Source organism: Hirundo rustica, chromosome 12, assembly GCF_015227805.2.
Source record: "Hirundo rustica isolate bHirRus1 chromosome 12, bHirRus1.pri.v3, whole genome shotgun sequence".
Classification (NCBI taxonomy): Eukaryota; Metazoa; Chordata; class Aves; order Passeriformes; family Hirundinidae; genus Hirundo; species Hirundo rustica.
This window is the reverse complement of record NC_053461.1, coordinates 9,741,588-9,763,727: the sequence shown is the minus strand read 5'-3', so window position 1 is coordinate 9,763,727 and position 22,140 is coordinate 9,741,588. Positions and strand designations below refer to the sequence as shown.

The following is a 22,140-nucleotide window of genomic DNA, read 5'->3' as shown; positions in this document are numbered from 1 at the left end:
AATAGCGAGGCGTGATGCTAGCTGCCGGGCGCGGTGCACGCTGGGAGCTGTAGTCAGTACCCGGAGAGGGCGGCCCGCCCCGAAGCGCCGGGCGCCAACACGCCTCCAGAGCAGCGGAGAGTCCCGCTCTCGTCCCGGTGAGCCCGCCCTCCACACCCCCGCCCGGACAGTGAACACAGTTCAATCAAAGTTGCCCGTACAACTTCCACTGCTAGACATCCAACTCGCGTTTTCCCAAGTTGAGGAAGGATAACCTCTTGTCGGATACAGCAACTGCGTTGGGGGCAGAATTCATCTCTTCTTCTTCCAGCCACACGCTGCCGTCACCTGCCCTGACACACACGGGTGGGTCCTGAATGGGTCAGGCCACGGCTGATAACAGTCCCCGTTGCCAGAGATAATGCAACACAGAGGCCGATGGAGCAAAAAATAACAGCTTTGAAGAATCTTTCTCAAACAATCTTTCTGCATTCCTAGAAATATAGGCCAGTTAGTATCAGTGTGCTACTTATCTGCTCAGCACACAATTCCTCAGTAGTGCATAGAACCAGTTTTAACTGTTTAATGCTGCTTAGTCCTCACTGCAGCTTATGTGGCAACAGGAGTTTTGCCTCAGAGTGGGACTTGGGCCAGCATTAAGGGAGTATCTGGGACTCTGCATCCCTCAAGCCTTTCCTGGATACCCAGGCCTCTTCTAGAGCACATTCCTGGAAGCGGGGAATATTTTTAATTGTGCAGTACCTTGTTTGCTGGAGAGTTGCTCCATTGCTTGAGCTCTCAAGACAAAGGCACTGCATCCTGCACCACGAGCTGTCTCACCCAGAAACAATGCACCCAGCCAAGTGCATTGGCTGAGCACAGGGGTGGCTGAAGCTCCCTCCCAGAACGCGCTCACCCGCCTCCTGCTCATTTCTTATCTGCCACCTGCTCACATCATTCGACAGCAACCAATTTTTCTACTGAAAGAGTCCATGAACAGATATTCCTTATTCACCTCTTCTGTCCTCTCTAAGGGTTTCACAGGCCTGCACCATTGCTTTTCCAGGCTGGCAAGTTCTCAACCACATAATTACTACTCCAGAAGTCTTTCCATAACTGTGATTATTCCTTGTCATCCTTCCCTAGGTGTTTTCCACTCTCAGCCAGGTGGCAGACATCATCTGCAAAGACCCAGGAAGGAGAGCAGGCAAAGGCAAACAAAACACCATCACACCTGTGCCCATGCCTTCCTGCAATATTTTTCCTTTTTTTAAATCATTATTTTTCCTCTCCAATATGTCTCATTTGAGAAATACAGCATGACCATTTATGCCAAACTTAATTTTGTTTATTTTACAAACAAAAAAATACATTTATTCTATATTTTCTCTCTTTTCACCACCCCTCACACATAACACAATTTGCTCAAGAACCACTTCAAAGATGGCCCAAAGCACTATATATATACATAATACACAACAGGAGGAAGGTCAGTCCATGACCTAGTGCAGAAGCTCCTCAGCAGCAGAATATGGGACATTCCAGAAAGACTGAAGCGCTGCCAGGAAAGGAGAAGATGGATGTGTTGACAACCTGCACAAGTGATCCTTCAGCACTGAATCAGATAGTAAAAAAGGCAAATTCATAACAGGCTCTTCACATCACCAAGGAGGGCAGGTTAAGTCCTTTTAGTCAGGATGTTGGAAGTAAACAAATACTCCTCGGGATGGAAAAGCAGTTGCTCCTTTAGCTCTCAGCTACTTTGAAATCTTCATCTATCTTGACTCTGTCCAAGGCCCAGGGAATCTTTGCAGGTTCCTCCATCCTTTCTAACCAACAGCAGCTCAGGATCAGTGTTGTAAGCAGCATTAGGAGCAACAAGTATGGCAATTCAGGCATCACATCATCCATCCCTTTTACAGCAAGGAGTCCAGCATGGCTCAGGTCAACTGACAGCAGTGACAGAGGAGCATGGAACACTTCCCTACGGTGGCTGACTTGGCCAGCTCCTTTCCCAGCCCGTACAGTCATTGCATGAAATGGAAATGTGAAAGGCTGTGACCAACAAGAAACTACTCAGCTCTAGCACATAGACAGATGTGACAGAAGCATTTTTCCCCAAAAGTAAATAAAATAAAAATTTAAAAAGGAGGGTGGGGGCAGTGGGCGGGTAGGGGCATTGTTTTCAAGGTGCCAGTGCTACTTAGAGGCCTGCAGGGCAAAGTCCCCAGGCAGACTGAGTAAACAAAAACAAACAAACAAACAAAAAAGCTAAGCAAAGGCCTGCATAGTTTTGGCAACCAATACAAACTCCATGTTCTTACCCACGTTTTCTTTCCCTGTAGCACACACCATCCTCTACCTGCTAATGATCCAAACCAACACCTCCACACTGCACCTTGCTAAGTCTTACCTCAGTATTCTTCAGGAACAGCAGTAAGTTGGGGCAAGAGACTCACACAGTCCCCAAACATTGCAAATTCCCTTTCTACCATCCCATCTGGAAAGTTGATTGTAGCAGGTCTCCACCTACCTGGAGGATTCAGGTAGGAAAACACCCCCAAAATGTCGAGGAGTACACATCTTCATCCTTGGAAAGCACAGGAAATCCCAGAAACCAGACTGATGCAGCCTTTATATGAAGTCACTGGATTGGAACACCATGTCTTGAAGCTGCATGCCAGACAGCTCAGACAACAGTAGTTACCCTTCCAGCATGGAAGAGGTTAATAAGATGTTCCAGAAAGTCTTTGGAAGGATTGCTCCCCACATGCACATTTTCAACATATCGAGCCATAAAACTTACTCAGACCAGCAGCAGTCCGGGGATATGAACAGCAATGTAATGGAAGGACACAGCCAGAGATACACATCCACCTCCCACTCTTCTCCCACTGCAGCACACCAGCCAGCTTGATTCTAGCACACCTAAGGTGTTTTGAGTTTCCAGTCACTAAATTCTGACAGCTCGGACTCATCATAGGCTTCTGCTCTGCCTCAAGCACCTGAATGTCTCGGCAGCCTTCATCTGCAGAGTCACCTTCCTCCTTCACAGCACTCTCCAAGCCCCTGCCAAAGCCATGAAGCAGGGTGCATATGGAAAACGCACCTACCTCACAGGTTTTGCTCTTGAAACTCAGCCCTGATTTAGTGTTGTTACTTAGATTTTCCTGTGAGCTTAAATGCACAGCACTACAGCCTCCACAGATTGGTTCACAGCTCTTTCAGCTCAGCTAGACACCAGAACTGTCTGTCCTTCTGTCTCCCTACTGTTCAGTCACTTCCCTTCCATGCTGTGAGCTACCAGCCTTCCCAAATGTTCCCTAGGCACAGAGAACAGTTCATTCCTCTTCATACCTCTTTTTCCCCATACACTGAGAACATAGTTTTTAACCACTAGCAACTCCAATTCACATTTTTCATCAGTGTTAGCTAAAACCAGGGCTGAGCCTCAGTGACCAGCTTCCCTTGTCAGACACTATCACCACCTGTGCTATTGCATTATGGCAAAATGCAGGCAGCCACGCTGCTTGAAAAAGCCCAGGAATACCATCTTTGGTTTCAACCACCAAAATCTTTCTATATATGTACAATACAGCAGTCAAATCAGCAGCCTCATCCCTAAACACCATTCTTCTAAGTGGAAGACAAGTGCTTTCAGTCACTGAAAAGGAAGAGGTGCCAGCCAGGGCCATCTTCTGGGTCATATTCAAACTTGGAACGTGGAAAATCAGGAAAGTTCAGTGTTTAAAGATTTATGAACAGAACTGCTCTACATTGTTCTCAGGGAGAAACAGAAAGTGTTCTTTCCAAAAGGGTTTGGGCTGCCAACTTAGTTCCACAACAGGTTTTGGAAATCCTAAGAACAAGAGGAAAGCCATGGCAGAGAGCCAAGGACAGACTTCCAGTGGACATCCTAACTGTGGTATCAGGGAGTTTGGAAAGAAAGGAATGAGGCATCATGTGATTCAGGTGCCCAGCCTCAGGCATTGATGGATTTCCAGCGGTCACTGTCTATGCTGTTGATGCTGCCCACGTGGTACGGCATAGAGGCCACGTCATCCAGGTAGGCTGTGGTGTCAATCTGAGTGCTTGAGTAGAACCCAGAATCCATTCCTTCCTTCTTGGCAACAGCATAAGGGTGGGGTAGGTGCACATCCACATCCTCAGGTTCATCCACCTGACATTTGTAGGAGAAAAGGATCTTCGGTTCAGACCTGGAGTGAAGAAAGATTTAAAATGCACATTTAACCAATGTGGTATCACAGCCACCTATCCTTAATTGAAACTCATCAGCATTATGAAATTGCGCATTCAGACCTTAAACACTCTTTAAATGAGCTTTTGATCTTGAAATTTGTGGCAGAGTAACTACCATAAAGTAATGCTAAATGAAGCTCTGGATGAAGTCACTGAAGAGAAATATGAATGGCAGAATCCTGACTCTACTACGGGGAAAGAGTTCTCATCTTCGGAAGTTCTGAATTACGGAGGACAACAGCACCCAAATACTACTGAATTCCATAGCAGCCTGGCTATTGACACCAAAATGATTCAGAACAGGAGTACACTTCAAGTTCTACCTATGCATATCATGAAAACCAAAATACAAACACTTGTCGATCAGCAGTTTTCATCTTTAACTCCAGAGTGTTCCCTTCTAATTTCAAAGGGATGCAGAGGTACATTTTTATATTTTAAAAGCACTTTATCTTCTTAGTTATTTTAAAGCCTGCTATCTCTTGCTAACGACCAACAAGTACCAAAACCTACACTAAACCACTCGTTTTCTCACCAAGGCGCATTTCCGGTAAGTGGCCACACGGCGGCGAACCCGGCCTGAGAATCGACCTTCCCAGGGCTTTTCAGTGGTGATTTTTGGGCCCATGGTAGAGTCCTCGGACAAAGAGTTACTAAACCCCCACATCCTTTCTACAAAATTACCCCAAAACCCACCCAGAAGACCGTTTAAAGTCCCAGGACTCAATTCCTCATTAAGCATTTAGCTATCAACTTCAGCAGAAAAACTTTGTACTACACAGGATGCTGAGGCCGGAGAAGCGATCCTCTGAAACGTGTGAGGAATACAGCCATCAGCTCTGCCCTGCATACAAAGGAGCCTGCATAGAAATGAGCAGCCCCGGGTCACAGAAATTCTTCAGGGGCAGAAATTAAGACTGGTTCTCTAACTGGTGTTCTAGTTGCTGTCTTTACTATACAGATTGACAGAACCTGAGTGCAAATCACTTAAATGACAATATATACCGGTCTAAACTCCTGTTCCTGGCTACTCACCCAAAGAAACCTTTCAGGAATGCCACATAGATGAGAGGTGCAAAGAAGCTGAAGTAAAGGAACGTGGTAGCATCAACACAGCTGTCAACAGCAAAAGGGAACACGAATGGATTTAGCACTCAAGCACAATACAGCTGGGTAATACCACTCACACCCTCCCAAATGATCCAATTTCCCTCCAGAGACCAATGAAAATCATGCTAAACAAATTTAAACTGATTCCACTGCTTCTCGACACTCAGGGGAACTATCCAAGGTCTCACCAAGAACAGTGTCTCAGTACTCCCAATTTTGACTCACAGATGTGACACATCCCTGCAGAATGAGACTCCAGTTAGAAAGGCGTTTCCATATTTCTAGCAAACAGACTATTTCCTCTCCTATTACCTACTAATGGCCAGACATCAGGGGATTCACACTATTACTTTCACTCACCCCCTCAAGACAACTGCAGCACATGCAGTTCAACAACCTCTCCACTGTGGAGTTTCCTGATTACTTAGAGGTCTTTTGGCACAAAACAGAACCAACAGGTTTATTCCTTCTTAGGAGCACAGCATAGGTTTGTTTTCTTGGGAGAGGCAGTGTTGAAGGACACTCAAACAGAGTACAGGATCCAGGGCTGCAGACCTCCTCCCCCAGAGTACATACCACAGTCCTTCTATGATATCCACACAGAGGAGGGCACTGCCCAAGCCCTGCACCAGGTTCAGCAGTGCCAGAATGCCAGCATAAATATAAAAACTCTTCCTGGCTGTGGGAAAGACACAGACACACATGAAGCTCAACCTCAAACACATGGAAATCTGTTTGATGGAAATGCCAAATCCAACAGAAGCTTCTCACCACCTTGTCTCTAAGAAATGCTGAAAAATTAAGACTGCACTTTCCTGTCCCATGCTGGCAGGATTAATGGTGGTGTAATGGACTAAACCATACCCTACTGCATGTGTATATGCACATACAAGATAGGTTTTGAAAGCAAGGTTACAGCAACACATGCAAGGATTTCATTTGCAAGCATCTGGAACCAGTGTCAGTCACATAATTGTGTGCAAGAAAAACAAAGACAACCCAGCTGAACCAGAAGCTGTGCTCTTCCAATAGCACTAATAAAACTGCTCAGAAGACCCTGACAGGAGCAGCAGGGTATGCAGGACACCAGGCAGGTCAGGCCCAGGATCTACACGTTACATACATACCCCCTGCCTTCAGGATACCCACACAGGGATGTCAACACTAGTTAGAGAGAGACGAGCTCAGTACAAACACCTTAATAAGAGCTTCTCTCTATTCAAGAGCTTCAGATATTCTGCAACAACAAAACCCACCCAAACAGAAACATCTTGATAAAGTAAAAGCCCAGACAAAAACTGTTGAGCAGCTCCCACTTAGCCTTCCCTTCCCCAGGGATGACTAGCATGCACACTTCAACATCATGTGCTAATTTCAAAGGAAGCTGTTATTAAGAAGCCATTCCTTAAGGCTCTCAGAAGATTATATATTTACATTATACCTCTATCATCAACTGAGCAGTAGGTCTTATTTTCTTAATGTAATTATTTAGCTACTAAAGTAGCAGTGGTCTTACTCTGCTCTCCAAAACATACAGCATACCAATTTTTCTAGGGGTAAGTTATCAGTCCTTTGTCACATTATCTAAACTCTGAGATGTGGAATGCATCTGCAGCACAAACACACATAGGAACCTTTTACTCCCACCTATGCTTTATCCTGATGCTGTACCCATCTATAATATATATGGAAAACACTACAGTTACCTACAGGGCAAAGAAATCCGGTCTTTCAGAGGAGTTTTTGGAAGAATCACCACCAAGGAATAGACCTGTTGAGACAAAGAACTAACAATTCCATGGCTGCTTGGCAACTGAGCTCAACAATCTTTGCAGGGATAGTGTGAGGTATTATGCACTCCCTACGCGTCTCAGGGCAGAGGCACAAACCCGTAACATTAAACACAGTATAGATGTCAAAGCCCCACTACTCACCTCCATCAACAAAAAACAGCTGAGAAACACAGGAGGGAAGAACATCTGAGCTCAGCTGGAACACAGCTGCCCCAGCTTACACCACTCCCACCGCACCTTTATTGCATCAGCTTCCCCACCACATGAGAAGCATCAATGCCGCACTGTAGGAGGCAGGAGGGGGATCAGGGCATTATAGTACTAAAATCATCCTCCTTGCTCCATTTAGAAAATACAAAGAAGCTATCAGAGCGCATAACACATTCCCTGTACTTACTAGGAAGAAGAAACAGGAGCTGGCAAGCCAAAAGTGTCTCCCTCCATGGCCATAAATATTGAAGTCTTCTGCTGAGAGGTGAGCATCAGGGTACAGGATTTCCAGGGTGCCCTAGGAGAGAAGCGACACCAACTTGATTCTGTTACAAGCAGTATCCTCACTGAAATGCATATTTGGACAAGGGACACTATGCTCAAAGAAGTTCAGAAAGCAGCTGGCCTGCTCTCCCCCAACTCAACCAAGCCACATCTGCTTAGACCAAGTTACACTCACACAGAAGAGGAAGAAATTGAAGACAAGAAGTGAGGAGAAAGAGTGGGAGGAATCTCCATCTGAAGGAAACTGGCATCAGTAACATTACAGAAGAGACTGAGGTAGACACAGGATGCAAGCACTTATCTGTCTAGACCAAGAGCTCCTTTTCCAGCTTCAAAGTAGACCTTTCTGCTGAAACATCCAGAATATAATCAGTTTGGGAAAGGACACTGTCTTGTTTAGGAGCTACCCATAAAGACAGTGGAGAGAAAAGTGCTTGTAAGCACTATTGAACCTAGATACAGCTCCAACACTTGATATTTTATGAAGCTCCTACAGCTTTATCATGGGGTAATTATCAGCTCGCTCCCTCTGCAACCAAGAGCCTGGTCCCAGAACAAAGCTCTATGTGTTATTGTGGCACTGCCCTGAATATAGAGGCATGGGCCGACCACTGACATGCTGAGGAGGAGAATAAAGCCAGACACAGATTGCATTGTTCGGGGACATGAAGACATCCTAATAAACTGAGCCAGCAAGCCAGCTGCTAGTCTGAAGAGAAGCAAGAGCTCTCAGCTCTGAAAGACTCAGCAGACAAGGGCACTGCCGTGCCCTTACTTGGCGAACACATGGTTTTCACAGCCCTTGAGGCCAGATCCAAACTTGTGGCTCAGGTGTGGAAAACCTCACTCTTGTTCCAAGATTCACTACACAAGGCAATCCATCAAAACCTCATCTAATTTCTTCACCTTATCTGAGCTATTTATGCAGTAAAGAAGACAAGCATATACCATCTGTTTATACACTGCCACAAGCATTCAGTCTTCCTCCAAAACCTCATCCAGAGAGCAAAGCTGCCACTTTCAGATAGGAGTCACACATTTAATTGCTTAACTTAAAGCAAAGTTCTTTCTTTTGCAAATTCTTCTGCTTCAATGTACTCACCTGGGTGACCGAATATGCCAGAGACAGCACAGTGGTGATTGCCAGCACATGTTTCACACTCGACTTGCTCTCCAGGTGACCTGTAATTATGGGGTATGGAAGTGACTCAGGATGTAATCCCGCACTGGTTAAAATCAGTTCTTTTCAGAACCAATAAAAGAAAACACTTGTATTTCCAGAGGCCTTCAAAGGAAGGTTAAAGCTCACTAAACCCCATCTGGAGAGTTGAGCCTTTCACAGGCAAAAACCCTACTTACAAAACAACAGATTTTAACTTGCTTTCCTCCTGTCCACACTAAGAGAAAACAACTAAGTCTTTCTCCTGGAGTTACAGGAAAGAAAAAAACAAAAAATAATGACCCCAGCATCAAGTACAGTGAGATATTATAAAAGCTGCTTGTCAGGGAGAAGAGTTGATGGGAGGCTGATGCAGAGAAATATGTACTGGAATACACTGAAGTAGGCAATTTCCAGAAGCTCCTTCCAATCTAAATTATTCTATGAGCCCTCGAAAGATGAAAAATATACTGCTCACGTGTCCCACTGACACATGCAACAGAGACACCCACCCTCTCCTCTACCTCTGACCCACAGGGAAAGGCATTTGCACTTGCATAACTGATAAAAGTAGAATTACAATTGCAGGTACAGATAAAGCATTTGAATGCAGCCAGGATGGATCAAACCAATTATGGATGGGATGAAGGGGATAGAAGAGCCCCAAAAGGGACCATCTTAAATAAAATGGGGTTCAAGCAAAGATCAGACTGATGATCTTGGCATAAAAATCTTACCTAAGCTGTACACTCCATCATATGAGTGCAGAACAAACCAAGCACACATAAACCCTTAAATCACACAAACCATTAAGTATAATCAGGCCTTCAGCCACTTCTAACTAAATCTCCACAATTTGCCCTTTGTATTTATTCCATAGCCGCTTCACTTTATAGAATCAGGATCACTCTAAACTTAAAAATGCAACCTCTGTGGAAGGAAAGGCAATAGGAAACATTAAAAGCACTCAAAAACCTTCTGACACATACCAAAGGCAAGGCCTAGAATCACCACACTCAGTTCAATAGCCAGAAGGAAGAATCTTGTGATCTCCCACAGGATCTAAGGGATAACAGAGACCAGACAAACATGATTAGAAGGAGCCAGGAACCAGCTTGAAGTTAATAAAGCAAAACTCCAGGGGATGGCAGCCTCTGAATGGTTGGTCAGTTACACAAGCCCTTCTCATGCCTTGTAGGGATACTGATCCCATGCTTGTTCCAAGCCCTGTTCGTGCCTGTGGAACAGAAGAGTTGTGCGGGAACGAGCAAATAGGAGCTCTACAGAGAGGAAGGGGCCATGGTTTGTCCCAGTTGAGGATCTGTCAGTTGTTTCAGATGTGTTCTTGCTGCTGTGCTCCCAAAGAGCCCATGATCACATCAAAAGTAAAACATTAAACACAGCCAATTCTTAAAGCAGTAGGTATGCCTGCACAAACTCTGTATTTTACCCTCTTCCAAAGTTACTGGTCCTTAAATCTATAGCATATTCAAGTAAAAAGCACCCCCCATTCCAGCCTGTCATTTGCAATCTCATATTTTATTTGGTGAAACAATAAAAAGCAGGTTGAGGCAATTTCTCAGGGAGTCATGCAATACATCAGTGTCACACCTAGAACAACCACACAGATTCTGGCTTATTAACCCTTTACCTCTGAACGGTACTCTCTCTTAAAGATACGTCATATTTTAAGAGGCATCGGATAAGACGCTTTGAATCCCAGAAAACACACAGCATGTGTATGTGTGCATATATATAGAGAGAACACAAAAGAAACATACTACACAGGATAGGACATGTTCACAGAAAAAAAACTGTCAGAGTATCTGTCTTGCTACATGATTTCCCAGTTGCTGTACTTAGCAGCAACACAGAGCTGAAGAAAAAAAACACCTTTCCACCTCTTTTTCATTATTCAAGTCCTGGACATACATCTGTTGGAAGGAGGTGAACGAAAAATGCCACAAACAGCCAGCCACTTGCAACAGCAGCTCATCACAATGCTTTGACAGTAACATTAAAAGGAAAAGCAAGGAAACCCACTGATCCAAAAGAATAAAGCTCAAAGACGTGTACTCTGTAGGTGGCCCCTCTTTCTCTAAGAGCTCAAGAACTGCAGAGCTTTTTGTTTTAAGTAGTATTTTGCTACAAGTCAAATTACTACCGAGGAACAACATGTACAAACATATTTCCTGTTTGCTAAAGGTTTACCCTGTGCTCAGAGTGGCTGCAAGGACATTCAGGTGTCAGTCTCAAAAGAGAAGTTGGTTTTATTTGCATTCAATACAAAAACTTCAACATTTTCAAAGAGCCACTGGAGTACTGCAAGAATAACAAAGGCTGCCTATCCACTAAAGGTATCTGAATGTTTACCTCTCGCAAAAAATAATAATTTTGTCCCTGCAACAGGAAATTTCTGCTGCCACTATTTGTGTGTCTATTTCAGGAAATCCATTGTTTTACCACCCTGAATGTTGTGATGATTTAGATCCAGCTATCAAAACAGGATTCCATAGTAAACACAGCTAAGAGTACTGCAAAAAGCACATTCTTCTTGTACACATGTAAGAGGGAAGCCAGAGCAGATGGCTGTGATCAAAAGTACATAAAGCACAGCCTCTAATGTCAGTGCTGCACCTACCTTGTCAGCAACCATGGCAGCATCAGAGGCACTCACAGTCATGGAGACAACAGCTCGGGCAATGCCAACTAAAGCCACCACAAATACCTGCAAAAAAAGAGCAAAAGTGAGCTCATGTCAAAAGGTACATATGCAGTAGTGACCAGAAACCCTTTTGGAATACCATTTTCAGGTCAGCTTTCGAGCCTGATAATGTGTACTAAGAATTTCCTATGGCAGACCAGAGTTAATTCTGTGAAAAAGATTCCTCAGACTCATTAGATAGGAGCAGTGCCTTAGAATTTAGGAAGGAATAATTGCCTCAGCTGTCAGATTAAGCTCTGAAGAGTTTTTCACCAAGTCTTTACAACAGTGTCTTTACAGTCTTCCAACCCTTCATTCCACTGGAGCAGGGGAGGAGAAAAAGAAGCAGACAAAAAACATACCCCTCTGAATTACAAAACCAAATTGTTGGTATGTCTGACTAAACCAGTCACATCAGATAACAGAAACCACTCAATACCAACTACCACACTACATAGCTGTGACAAAACTAAACCTGCAGTTCTCTCACGCCATACTGACAATGCTCAGCAATGCAGAGGAAAAGTCACCTGCAGCCACCAGCTTTAAAACATCTTACCCTGCTGCACAGTGCAACATCCAAGTCTCCAACTCACTTCATATACCATTGAAGCATGGCAGCTCAGCAAAGCTCAGTTACCCTGTGCTGTCACAGTCATACAATGCAGTTAAAAGCTCAGTAGGACGTATCTACACTCCACTGTGCAGAGTTACACTCTAAGAAAGTGGATTTTTCCAGACAAAATTCTCTAAATGTCAGGCTAATCCTAATGATGAAGGCAGGAGACAGCTAAACCTATCAGAGAACCAAGAGTGCAAGCTGATTCTAAGGTGGGTGCAGAAAAGAAATGACCAGTGAATGACCCACAGATGAGTATCTTTTTCTTAGAGGAAGAAGGGACAGCAATGGCATCAAAGAAGAATACAGCTGGGATGGAAAACTCCATGGCAAAACACTGACTAAAAATAAGGGTCCCTGAATATTTTGCTGTTCTAGAGGTGCAACAACTCAGTGGAGAGGAACACACATCTTTTTGTTTCCTCTCTAAGCAGGTAGAGACTCTTCCCAATCTTTTAACTCCACATTAATCACCAACTGCACAGGAAAGCATTCCTTTAGGACATGACAAACAGACAATTTAAAGGAAGTCCTCAGAGAACGCTCCCATCCTCATTTCCCAATAACATTCTCAAGAAATGAGTATGAAACCGAGTTAAGACATTTTCCTTTAAGACTGTGCGCTGGATTTGGCTGGGATAGAGGAAATTTCCTTCACAGTAGCTGGTATGGGACTGTGTTTGGGATTTTTGTGCTGAAAATCGTTTATAACACAAATGTTTTCATTACAGTTGCACTGCACTTACACAGAATGTAAGGCATTTTTTGCTCTTTTGCCTTGGGACAGTTGACTCCAGCCGGCCCAAGGAATATCCCATACGGCATCATGCTCAGCACATAAAACCAGGAAGAAGAAGGAAGGAAAAGTCTCACAGAATAATGGTGTTTGTCTTCCCCAGTAATCATTACATGTGATGGAGCCCTGCCTTCCTGGAAACAGCTGAACACCTGCCTGCCCATAGAAAGTGGTAAATTAATGCCTTGCTTTGCTTTCTTTGTGTGCCCACTTTTGCTCTGGCATACTAAGCTGTCTTTATCTCAACCCACAAGTTCTCACTTTATTCTTCTGATTCTCTCCCCTGTACCAGTGAGGGGGAGAGAGGGAGCAGCTGTGTAGGGCTCAGTTGCCATCCAGAGCATAAAGTCAGTTCACTTTCCTCCCTTTGGTTTATCAAGAATTTTGTTTTTCAAAGCCTTTAGCACAAACCTCTACTGACCATGTGCATTACTGGAAACACAGAGGAAGATTTAAATCCAGACTGGAAAGTGAGGGCAATATTTTTAAAGGGTTGAAATATTTGTGTGTATACCTGGTTATCCAAAACTGTGCAGAAGCCCAGAACCCCAACTCTTGGCCTGAAAGACCTAACAAGACTTCCTAACAAACATTCAAGTGAGGCTACTAGATTAGATTTAGTTTCGAGCTTCTTGGGTTTTGCCACGCCAATACCCGTACACAGACCAGAGAAAAAGGCATCCATCTAACCCAATTCAAACACACATTCACTTCCACAACTTGTACTAATCTCACTGAGGAAGAGCAATCATATTATGCTACATAACTGAGGCAAACCAAGATATCAAAAAAACTTCAGAATTATATTTCTAAACAAATTCAGGTGGTGCTTAGCTGCATTTATTGTGTTTTCTAAGCAGCATCACAGGGCATCACAGGACTGGTGAGAGGAGAACAAGATCTTAGATGTTTGTGAACTGTAACTGTACTGCATATTCTGTTTCCACCTTAAGAACTATCAAAAATATCATCAAGTCAGGACCACTTTGACATGATGTGAAAAATTAACAGGGCTGGGTTTTTACATACCCAGACTAACCAGAACCCTGTCACATCACCATTTTCTCCAGCAGATGACCAAGCTTTTCAACAGCTTCACAAAAATTATTCTCCTTTCACTACCTCAGTGAAAAGCTGGGTCTGTGTCCCATGCTACTTACGCAAGGAGCAAAGAAAGCTAAGATACTAGATTCCAAGACATCCAAGCAACAAAAGAGGAAAAAAGGAAAAAATGAAATCACCACAGGAGAACAAAGTCCAGCAGATCTGGCCCCAGAACCTATTAAAACCTGAATTCAAACAGTGAAAAATGGCTTCTTCTTGTAGTACATCTTCAACAGAAAACAGATTTTATCCCTGAAGGAGCTGGTCTAGGCTCCCTCCACTAGTCCAGTGACTATTCCTGATTGGTAATAAAAATAACACTAATCGGTTCAAAGGCACAGAGTGGTACTCACTAGTATGTAGAATGTAGTGAAGATGGGGCTGGAAGTGACCCGGATTTTGGCCCTGGCAGAGGGCAGCTTCCAGAGAAGAAACATAAAGAAAAGCACATTGGGAACCAGGAGCAGAAGATCCCAGTAGCGGACTCTGCAAAAAGTAAATAAAACAGGTTTTATCCCTGTTCTCCCCTGATCTTCAGCCTTTAGAAGGGCAGGCACCAGTCCTGGTCCCTTCCCAACCAAGCTGAGAAACACACAAAGCTCTTTCCCTTGGCCCAGGGTCAGACTGTGGTCCCATTATCTCCAACTCACCTGGACCTCCCAATGTCTTCATAGAGCAACAACAGGCACTTGTGCGGCACTGTGATGTTTGTGTCGTTGACCACGTGCGTTGTCATCGGGGAGAGAGTTGTCGCATTATCCAGTGCTGTCACCAGCGCAGTGGAATGTGTGATGTTGTCAGACACGGAGAATGTCATCACAGACATCACGGACTGGAACTCCCTGTCTTCCTTCTGGTCCAGGTCAAACAGAGCACGACAACCACAGCAGAGAAAAAAGCAGTATTAAATCAGTTGTGAGTCACAGCTAAACACATCCTTGACATTAAGCCCCTGCACAACTGCTTCCTGCTTGGTACAGCCAATTATCATCATGTCAAAGACTGTATTACACAATGAAATGCCACCTGCCCTAAGTCTGCACACAGCCAGTAGGGTGGACAGTATAAAACCACACTTTTATATCAGAATAACAAGCACCTTCAAATGGTGCTATTTGGGATTTTATTTTGTGGTTTTTTGAGCTTTGGCAGATTCCTAGAAGAAAACAAGACTCAACAGCAATACATGGCATCATCAGATAGAGACAAAAACCCTACCTTACCAAGACATGCATTCTTTATCTCAAATTGAAGAAGTGACAGTCAATAATTTGATTTCAACTACTGCAAAGAAAAGATGGAGGTTCCTCCCAAAAACCCATTGCTGTCACCAACTCTGAAGTCTGAGAGCAGGGAGAGCCTCATACACACCCACCTAAAAGGACTGTACAGCCTTTACCTTTCAAACCCAACACTGGCAAAAACCAAGATTCAGCAATTCTTTTTCTAACCTTCTGCAAAACACCAGAACAATTCTATTTTTGAGCAAATCTCTGCCCACCCTAAAGTAGAACCCTGACTGATACTTCAGTAGTCATGATCTGAATACAAACACAGGGTCCAATCACCTCTCCTGACAATCCCCAAAAGAGAGATCATAGGCAACCCACAAATGCAAAAATGATAAATCTCTGTCAGCCAACATCTTAAAGATGCACATTGCCAGGGACAGCACTTGAGCAGTCTGTGTGTTATAGCTAATCCAGAACTTTTCTCAAAAAAAATTCTCCCTGTTTGACTCCAGCCCTGACTTGTGTGGTAAAAGCTGACAGCCTCCATGACTGGGCTCGGAAGGTATTTTCCCTTAGAGGTCCTGGGTGAGTCACAAGCTGGAAAGCATCAGCACAGCCCTGTGTCATCTGTGGAGCTTTTAGAGTTCAGTAATACCTTCTTCACAAGTTGCTTGAGACTGTCAGTCACAGGCTCTTCTTTCTCTTCGGAGGCTGAGACTCTTCCCAGCTTCTCTACGGGGCAAGGGAATCATCCCACCCTCAGCCAACAAAGCCTCCCTTTGATTCATCCTTGCTGATAGATACTCCCAGAGTTGGGATCTTCTCCTGCTGTACTGCATGAGAGGCACCACAGTAAATAATCACACAGACCTGGAAGGAGCAGCTTTGCACAAAGATGGAAAAGCCTGGGCCAAAAAATTCTACTTCTAAGTAGAGGTTCCAGCAAACAACCTTCACGTTCCAAACTTATCTCTGGAAGTGTCCTCTCTTCCCTCCAGCTACTCACTTTCCTGAATTGTTAAGAGAGGGATTTTCTCTTAATAATTTTGCTCCGTTCTCCTCCTCTGTACCACCACTACATCTCAAACGAGGTGAGAAGATCACCTTGCCAAGAATGATCACATCTGCCAACACAGAAAAATTTCTACATGATTTTTTAAAAAGCTGAGAAAAAGTAGAGAAGAACTGCACAGACCACGGGCAGAATAACATTATCAACTGTGAACCATCACAACTTCCTAGCAGCTCTTCTGGGACAAATAATTCCACCTGCCTGTCCCACTGAAAAGAACTCAAGTAGAAAACTGTGAGAGATTTACAATAGAAAAACAACTTCTTAAGAAAAGAGCAAACAGGCTCCACTATTTTGCTAGAAACCACCACTATCACGCACCAGCAGCTGCTGATAAGGAGAGGAGTTGGCCACACATTACAGAACTCCAGTCATGAGGTTTCAAAGGGCAAAGCAGAATCAAGCTCACCTCTCAGCCCAGCTGCTTGCTACAGCCTGGTACTTGTATTTTTCCTCCCCATACAAAGAGTACACAAAGCAGAGCAACAGAACATCCAACGCGATAAGAGAAGGCAGCAAAGGCCATAAGACAGCATGATGGTCATGCTTTTCTAATAGCTAAGGCCTACCACAAGGATGTGGAGAACTGGCCCACTCCTGTCCAAATCAACAGCAAAAATCCCACAGCAACAGGACTAGGAACTGATGGAAAGGATCCAACTAGGGGTTGTCATCGCCAGCAACACTGCTCCTTTCAGCACACTGTCCTTGGCCTGCCTAGTCCTAAATAAGTCCAGTCAGCTGAGCATATCCAAGAGCTCACTCACCACACCCTGCCTCCACAGGACTACCTGTTTCAGCCAGCCCAGCCCATGATGGGTAAAATCACCCCAGAGGGGCATGAAAAGAAACCAGTGCTGCTGCCGTGATCTCCCCTTTTCATCCAGCAGGCAGCTCTGTACACCAGAAAACAAAATAACATGTTCTTCTACATTACAGATGAAGTCGGGCTGACTTGGTCAAGGCAAATTCCTCAGTCCAGGCCCTGGACAAGCTGCATTTGGACTAAGAACACAGGCATGACTCCTGGGCTGCAGTGACAGAGCACTGGGAAAGGCTCTGCTGCACCTTCAGGGAATATTATCTCAGCAATGCATATTGGTCCTTGAATCATGGCACTGTAACAGCATCAGAGCTCAGTGAAATTCAGAGCTCACATACTGGCAATTCTCCGTTCTTTCAAAGCCCATCTACAACCAAGTGAATTGCACACTGTGCAAGTTGTCACTGTAAAAAAAAATTGAAACTTTTCTTTCTTTCTGCAAATAGCATCAGAAAGTCTCTTAAGTACGAATCATGATAAGATTAAGACTTGGCTTCTTACAAAACTCTATTTGTGCAATAAAAACTGCACTGACTAGATCCGTGCCCAAGTGTAACTGTTACTTTAGTAACTTAAATGCTTAGACATACCCCAGAACACTAGAAGTTAAAAAAAATCAAACAAACAAAACCAAAAAAATCCCCACCAAGACAAAAAAGGAAAAAAAAAATTCTTTTTGTTCTCTTCCTTTATAGGTCTCTTCAACCCTCTCTTTGGGTCACAATCGTTGCATTTTTCATTTCACTCCGAGAATTTAAGACAGGGATTTTCCCTCAGTGATTGAGGTGCCCCCTTCCAGTTTCACTCTCACTTCTTCTAAGCTAAGCTTAAAAAGAAAGGAACTGCAACGAGGGAGGGGAAAAAAAAAAAAAAAAAAAAAAAAAAAAAAAAAAAAAAAAAAGCATCAACAATAAGCCCAAACCCTCAGAGCCAGAGAACCATGGCCCAGAGGTGGATTTCAGAAATGCATACCCCTGGGTTTTTTCTGTTTTGGTTTTGATTCCTGTGGAAGGCGGGTGCAAAACACGCAAGAAAAGTAGCAGTGCACGGTCACTTGGTTCTAGCTTGGCGAGGACGCGCCGCCTGTTTCACAGGCTGCTAAAGCAGCACAGCTGGAGACCCGCTGCAGTTCCACCCCACCCTCCAGCTGGCTAGAGGTGTCCCGGAAGGTCTGGCCATGGGACTCCCGGGCTGCACTAGGAGGCCCTCGGAGGCCCTCGGCCCCCGCGCAGCACGGCCCCACCGCCCTACTCTGAGGCGCCGCCGTTTCCCTCCCTCCCCATAACCCCCCTCCCGCCGGCTCCGCTCCGTTCGTAAACCCCAGGCCCCGTTCGTACCCAGCCCTGCTCCCGCCGCCGCCGCTCAGTCCCGGGGTCCCAGGCCCGCCATCCCAGCCCCGGCCCTGCCGCTCCCCTCAGCCGGGGAGCGTCGCTGAAGAGAGGCCCGAGCGCAGCGCCGCGCACCCAAGCGAAGACGCGGCCACCACAGCCGGGGCTTGTCGGCCGACCCCAGGGGCGCTATTGAGAGACAGTCCCCGAGAGGTCCGTAGCTGGACCAATCAGAGAGCGGGTCCTGTCAAAGACACCCCCCCCCCCCAAAAAAGGTAGAGGAATGGGCCAATAGAGAGGGTCGGGAGGCGGGACTAAGGGGGCGGGGCCGCCGTGCTTTAAAGGCGCCACGTCCCCCACCTACCTGTGGGTCGCCAGCGCGGCTTGGTGGGGGGCGGCGGGGACGGCCAGGGAGGTGACCCCGGGACTGGACGGGTCCTGCAGTCTCGGGTCTGCCCGTGCAGGTCAGGCTCTGTCCTTTACAGCCCCATCCCACCCCCCGGGACAGCCTGCGCAGCCGATCATCCCACCCAACACCGAGCGCTCTTCGATCCTGCACCCGCTGTCACACACCTCCGGGGCGGAAACGGGATACACATCAGCAGGAATTCTGTACAGCCTGTGGATGCAAGGTACAGCAGTTAATAATTAAAGGAGATCTGATAATAAGTTCCTGCAGGAGAGAATGATTAACAGCCTGTGACTTTGGCTTTTAAGAAGAGTTTAAAGCTGACTGAAGAAACTCGGCGTAGCTTGGACAACAGCTAAAGGGAAACACGATCAATAATTAGCAGGGTTTGGAGATGCAAATACCAGACAGACAAAAGAGACGCTTACTATAGTAAACAAGGAAGTAAGTGTGACAAATGAATCAAGATTTATTGCAGAAATGAAAGGAAATAACCAGCTAAGAACCAGGACGGTATTCTCAGCAGTAAGAGCTGACTGACAGGGAAGTTTCAAGGTGAATGTTTGCTATCTGAGTCATTATAAGGACTGGAGGACACATTCTGGCACGGTTTTCTACCTGTGGTTCACGTGTGGCTGCAGGGTTTGCTTCTGTAGGAATGCAGGACTTTTGCTAAGCTCAAATTTGCTGTAAAAAGCATGCGCCTCTTTAGAAGATCCCTACATCGGTCAAGTTTACACCTTCTGCTCTAGCAAACACCATACACAGAGATTTCCAGGCCCTCTTCACACATAGATAGATCTTCCTCAGCATAAATCTGCTTGATCCTCTTCTCAGGTCAAAATTTCCAGCTACACCTCAGCACGCCTCATGAAGGGATTGTACCTGGAGTCTTACATGTCTCAGCCCTTTTCCTCTTGATTTTCCACTGGGCTGAAATAGGTTTTCATGCTGGTGTCATGCCTTTAGAATGCCATAGGGAGAAGCCAGTCTTTAGCTTGTCTCATTTCACACTGTTGTTCAGGTTAATGATATGTTGCAATATTTTGACATGTTCCATTTATGGATCCAAGCTCAAAGGCTAGGCCAACACCAAGATCTCTGAGTTACAGAAGGGACACTTCTGTTTAAAGAGAGGTGGAGTGTTTCTGCCTAAAAAGTGCCTTGGTAACAGACAAGTGAAATCCATGTCTTCTCACTTGTAGCCTCAGGCACTAACTAGTTGAATGTGTTACCTCACACATAACTTTGTCAGAAGGAGAGATTTTGCTTTCCTATCCACATACTCTTCCCATCTGATTCAGTTTGAGGCTAGAGCCCAGTATTTGGGACACCAGACCAAAGTCTCTTTCATGGTCAGGAGACTGCTGGGTGCCACTGCAAGGACTATGACACTTTAGCTCCTGCTTTCCTCGATGCTTGTGTGAAACAGGAGGTGGGGCATCCACAATTAAGGTTCCTTTGAACTAACCAGCCTTGCCTATCAGCCCCCACAATGGTGTGCGCAAACATAACTCTCCTCTTCCCACCTCTGAGGAATACTCCATGCCCTTAACTGCACACATACTTCCACTGCTGCTCTGTGCATCATCTCCTCCAGCCAGTGCTTAAAGATGGCAGGGCTCATTCCCTTTTTCCTTGTCGTGTCACTTGACGTTGCTGGACTGAAGCAGGACAAGAGGTGATGTTCAGCAGCCTTGATCCAACCTTGAGGGCCCCAGAGAAAGCTGGGACTTGTTTCTGTACCTGCTGCAGCCTGCTGTGCTGTGGCAATCTCACCTGCCTTACAGGTGTCAGAGGTGCAGATGCAGACATGGTGTCCAGAACAGCATTACACCTTCATATCATCACCAAATTCTACTCTTCTGGGACATTTTATCTCTCTCAAATACTCTTTCAGCTTTTATTAGATCAGTCTACTGAACGGGATATTACTTCTCATCTGAAACTGCTTTGCTGATCAGGTGCTGTGCAACTGTCTTGTTTCAGAGCTGTTCTACCAGCCTACTGATTTCTAGTATTTGGCATAAATTTGCACCACAGGATATCACCTGGACTTCACTCCTCTGTCTCTGCCCCTTTTTTCCAAGGGGAATTCAGTCCCTAGGGCTCTTCCTGTGCTGCAAGAAGCCATAAGTCTGCAAAATCCTAGTGGTATGGTTGGATATTCAGGAGTTTGGTGCTCAGGTGAGGTCACCCCAGCGAGCAGCCTGGGCTCCATCTGCATCTCAGCTCTCCATGTCTCTAGTGTAGTGGATGGAGCCCTGTTCCATGCATTGCAGCAGCCTGATTTCAGGGGTGGTTTTGGATGTCCAAGCTCAGCTCTTGTCAAAGAGACAGAGCATCCCAGCTTAAGCATAGGACCACCTGTAGTTGGCACCCAAAGTTAGCAGTGAAAACATGGACATGATGTGTGGTCTTCCAAGAAGGACAAATAGAAAATCTGTCTGTCCATCCAGCTGTCCAGTGCCTGGAGAGACAGTGGCACCCTGTGGTGACACTGGCTCATCACAGTGTGTCATCTGGGCCTTGTCAGACAGCACCACCTTAGCCAGGTCCTGGGCTGCCTTCCCTTAAGCCATAGAATCAATTGGGTTGGAAAAGACTGGACATTTTAAAAGAATTCTTTATTGGAAGGGTGCTCAAGCATTGAACAGGCTTCCCAAGGAGGTGGTGGATTCACCATCCCTGGAAGTGTTCCAAAACCATGGTGATGTGGTGCTTAGACATGTTTTTGTGGTGGACTTGGCAGAGCTGGGTTAATGGTTGGACTCCATGACCTTGAGGATCTTTTCCAACCTTCACGGTTCTGAACCTTCCAATGGTTCCAACCTTTGTGATTCTGTCACCTCTAAGATCATCATGCCCACAGTGGTCTCTAGAAATCTACAAGTGGGGGCATCTTAGGGGTGTCCCTGTGTCTGTTTCACTCCTAGCACCAGCCAGCTCCCTATCACATGTCACAGAGAAGAGGCTGAGCCATTCTCCTATTTATATCATGATGCTCCTGCTTTGCTATATTAGTATCAGCCAGCTGGGCTCCTGGAAAGTCCATTTCAGATTGTCAGCTGCCTCTTCAGTCACTTATGCTTCTAGTATCTCCTGTTTCAGGGTCATTGCCTCACACCCAAGTCCAGCCAAGAGCAGAAATAGCCTGATACTAAATAGTGCTCAGAAACCTTTCAGAGAATGCAGATCTCCAAAATCCAAACTACTTGCTGTTATGCAAGACCCTGTGGCCTGGAAGGAAGCATTCC

At 45.4% G+C, this 22,140-nt stretch overlaps 1 protein-coding gene across 1 annotated transcript; it reads right to left on the bottom strand.

Annotated features, from left to right (window-relative positions):
* Positions 1–1,309: 1,309 nt before the first annotated feature.
* TPRA1 (transmembrane protein adipocyte associated 1) lies at positions 1,310–18,641 on the bottom strand. Its single transcript, XM_040076190.2, is given in 12 exon segments — positions 1,310–4,033; positions 4,036–4,196; positions 5,275–5,355; positions 5,926–6,028; positions 7,060–7,120; positions 7,540–7,650; positions 8,740–8,819; positions 9,786–9,858; positions 11,438–11,524; positions 14,373–14,505; positions 14,670–14,872; positions 18,484–18,641. Coding segments are annotated over 11 exon segments (1,113 nt in total). The 5' UTR covers positions 14,846–14,872; positions 18,484–18,641; the 3' UTR covers positions 1,310–3,986.
* Positions 18,642–22,140: the final 3,499 nt, after the last annotated feature.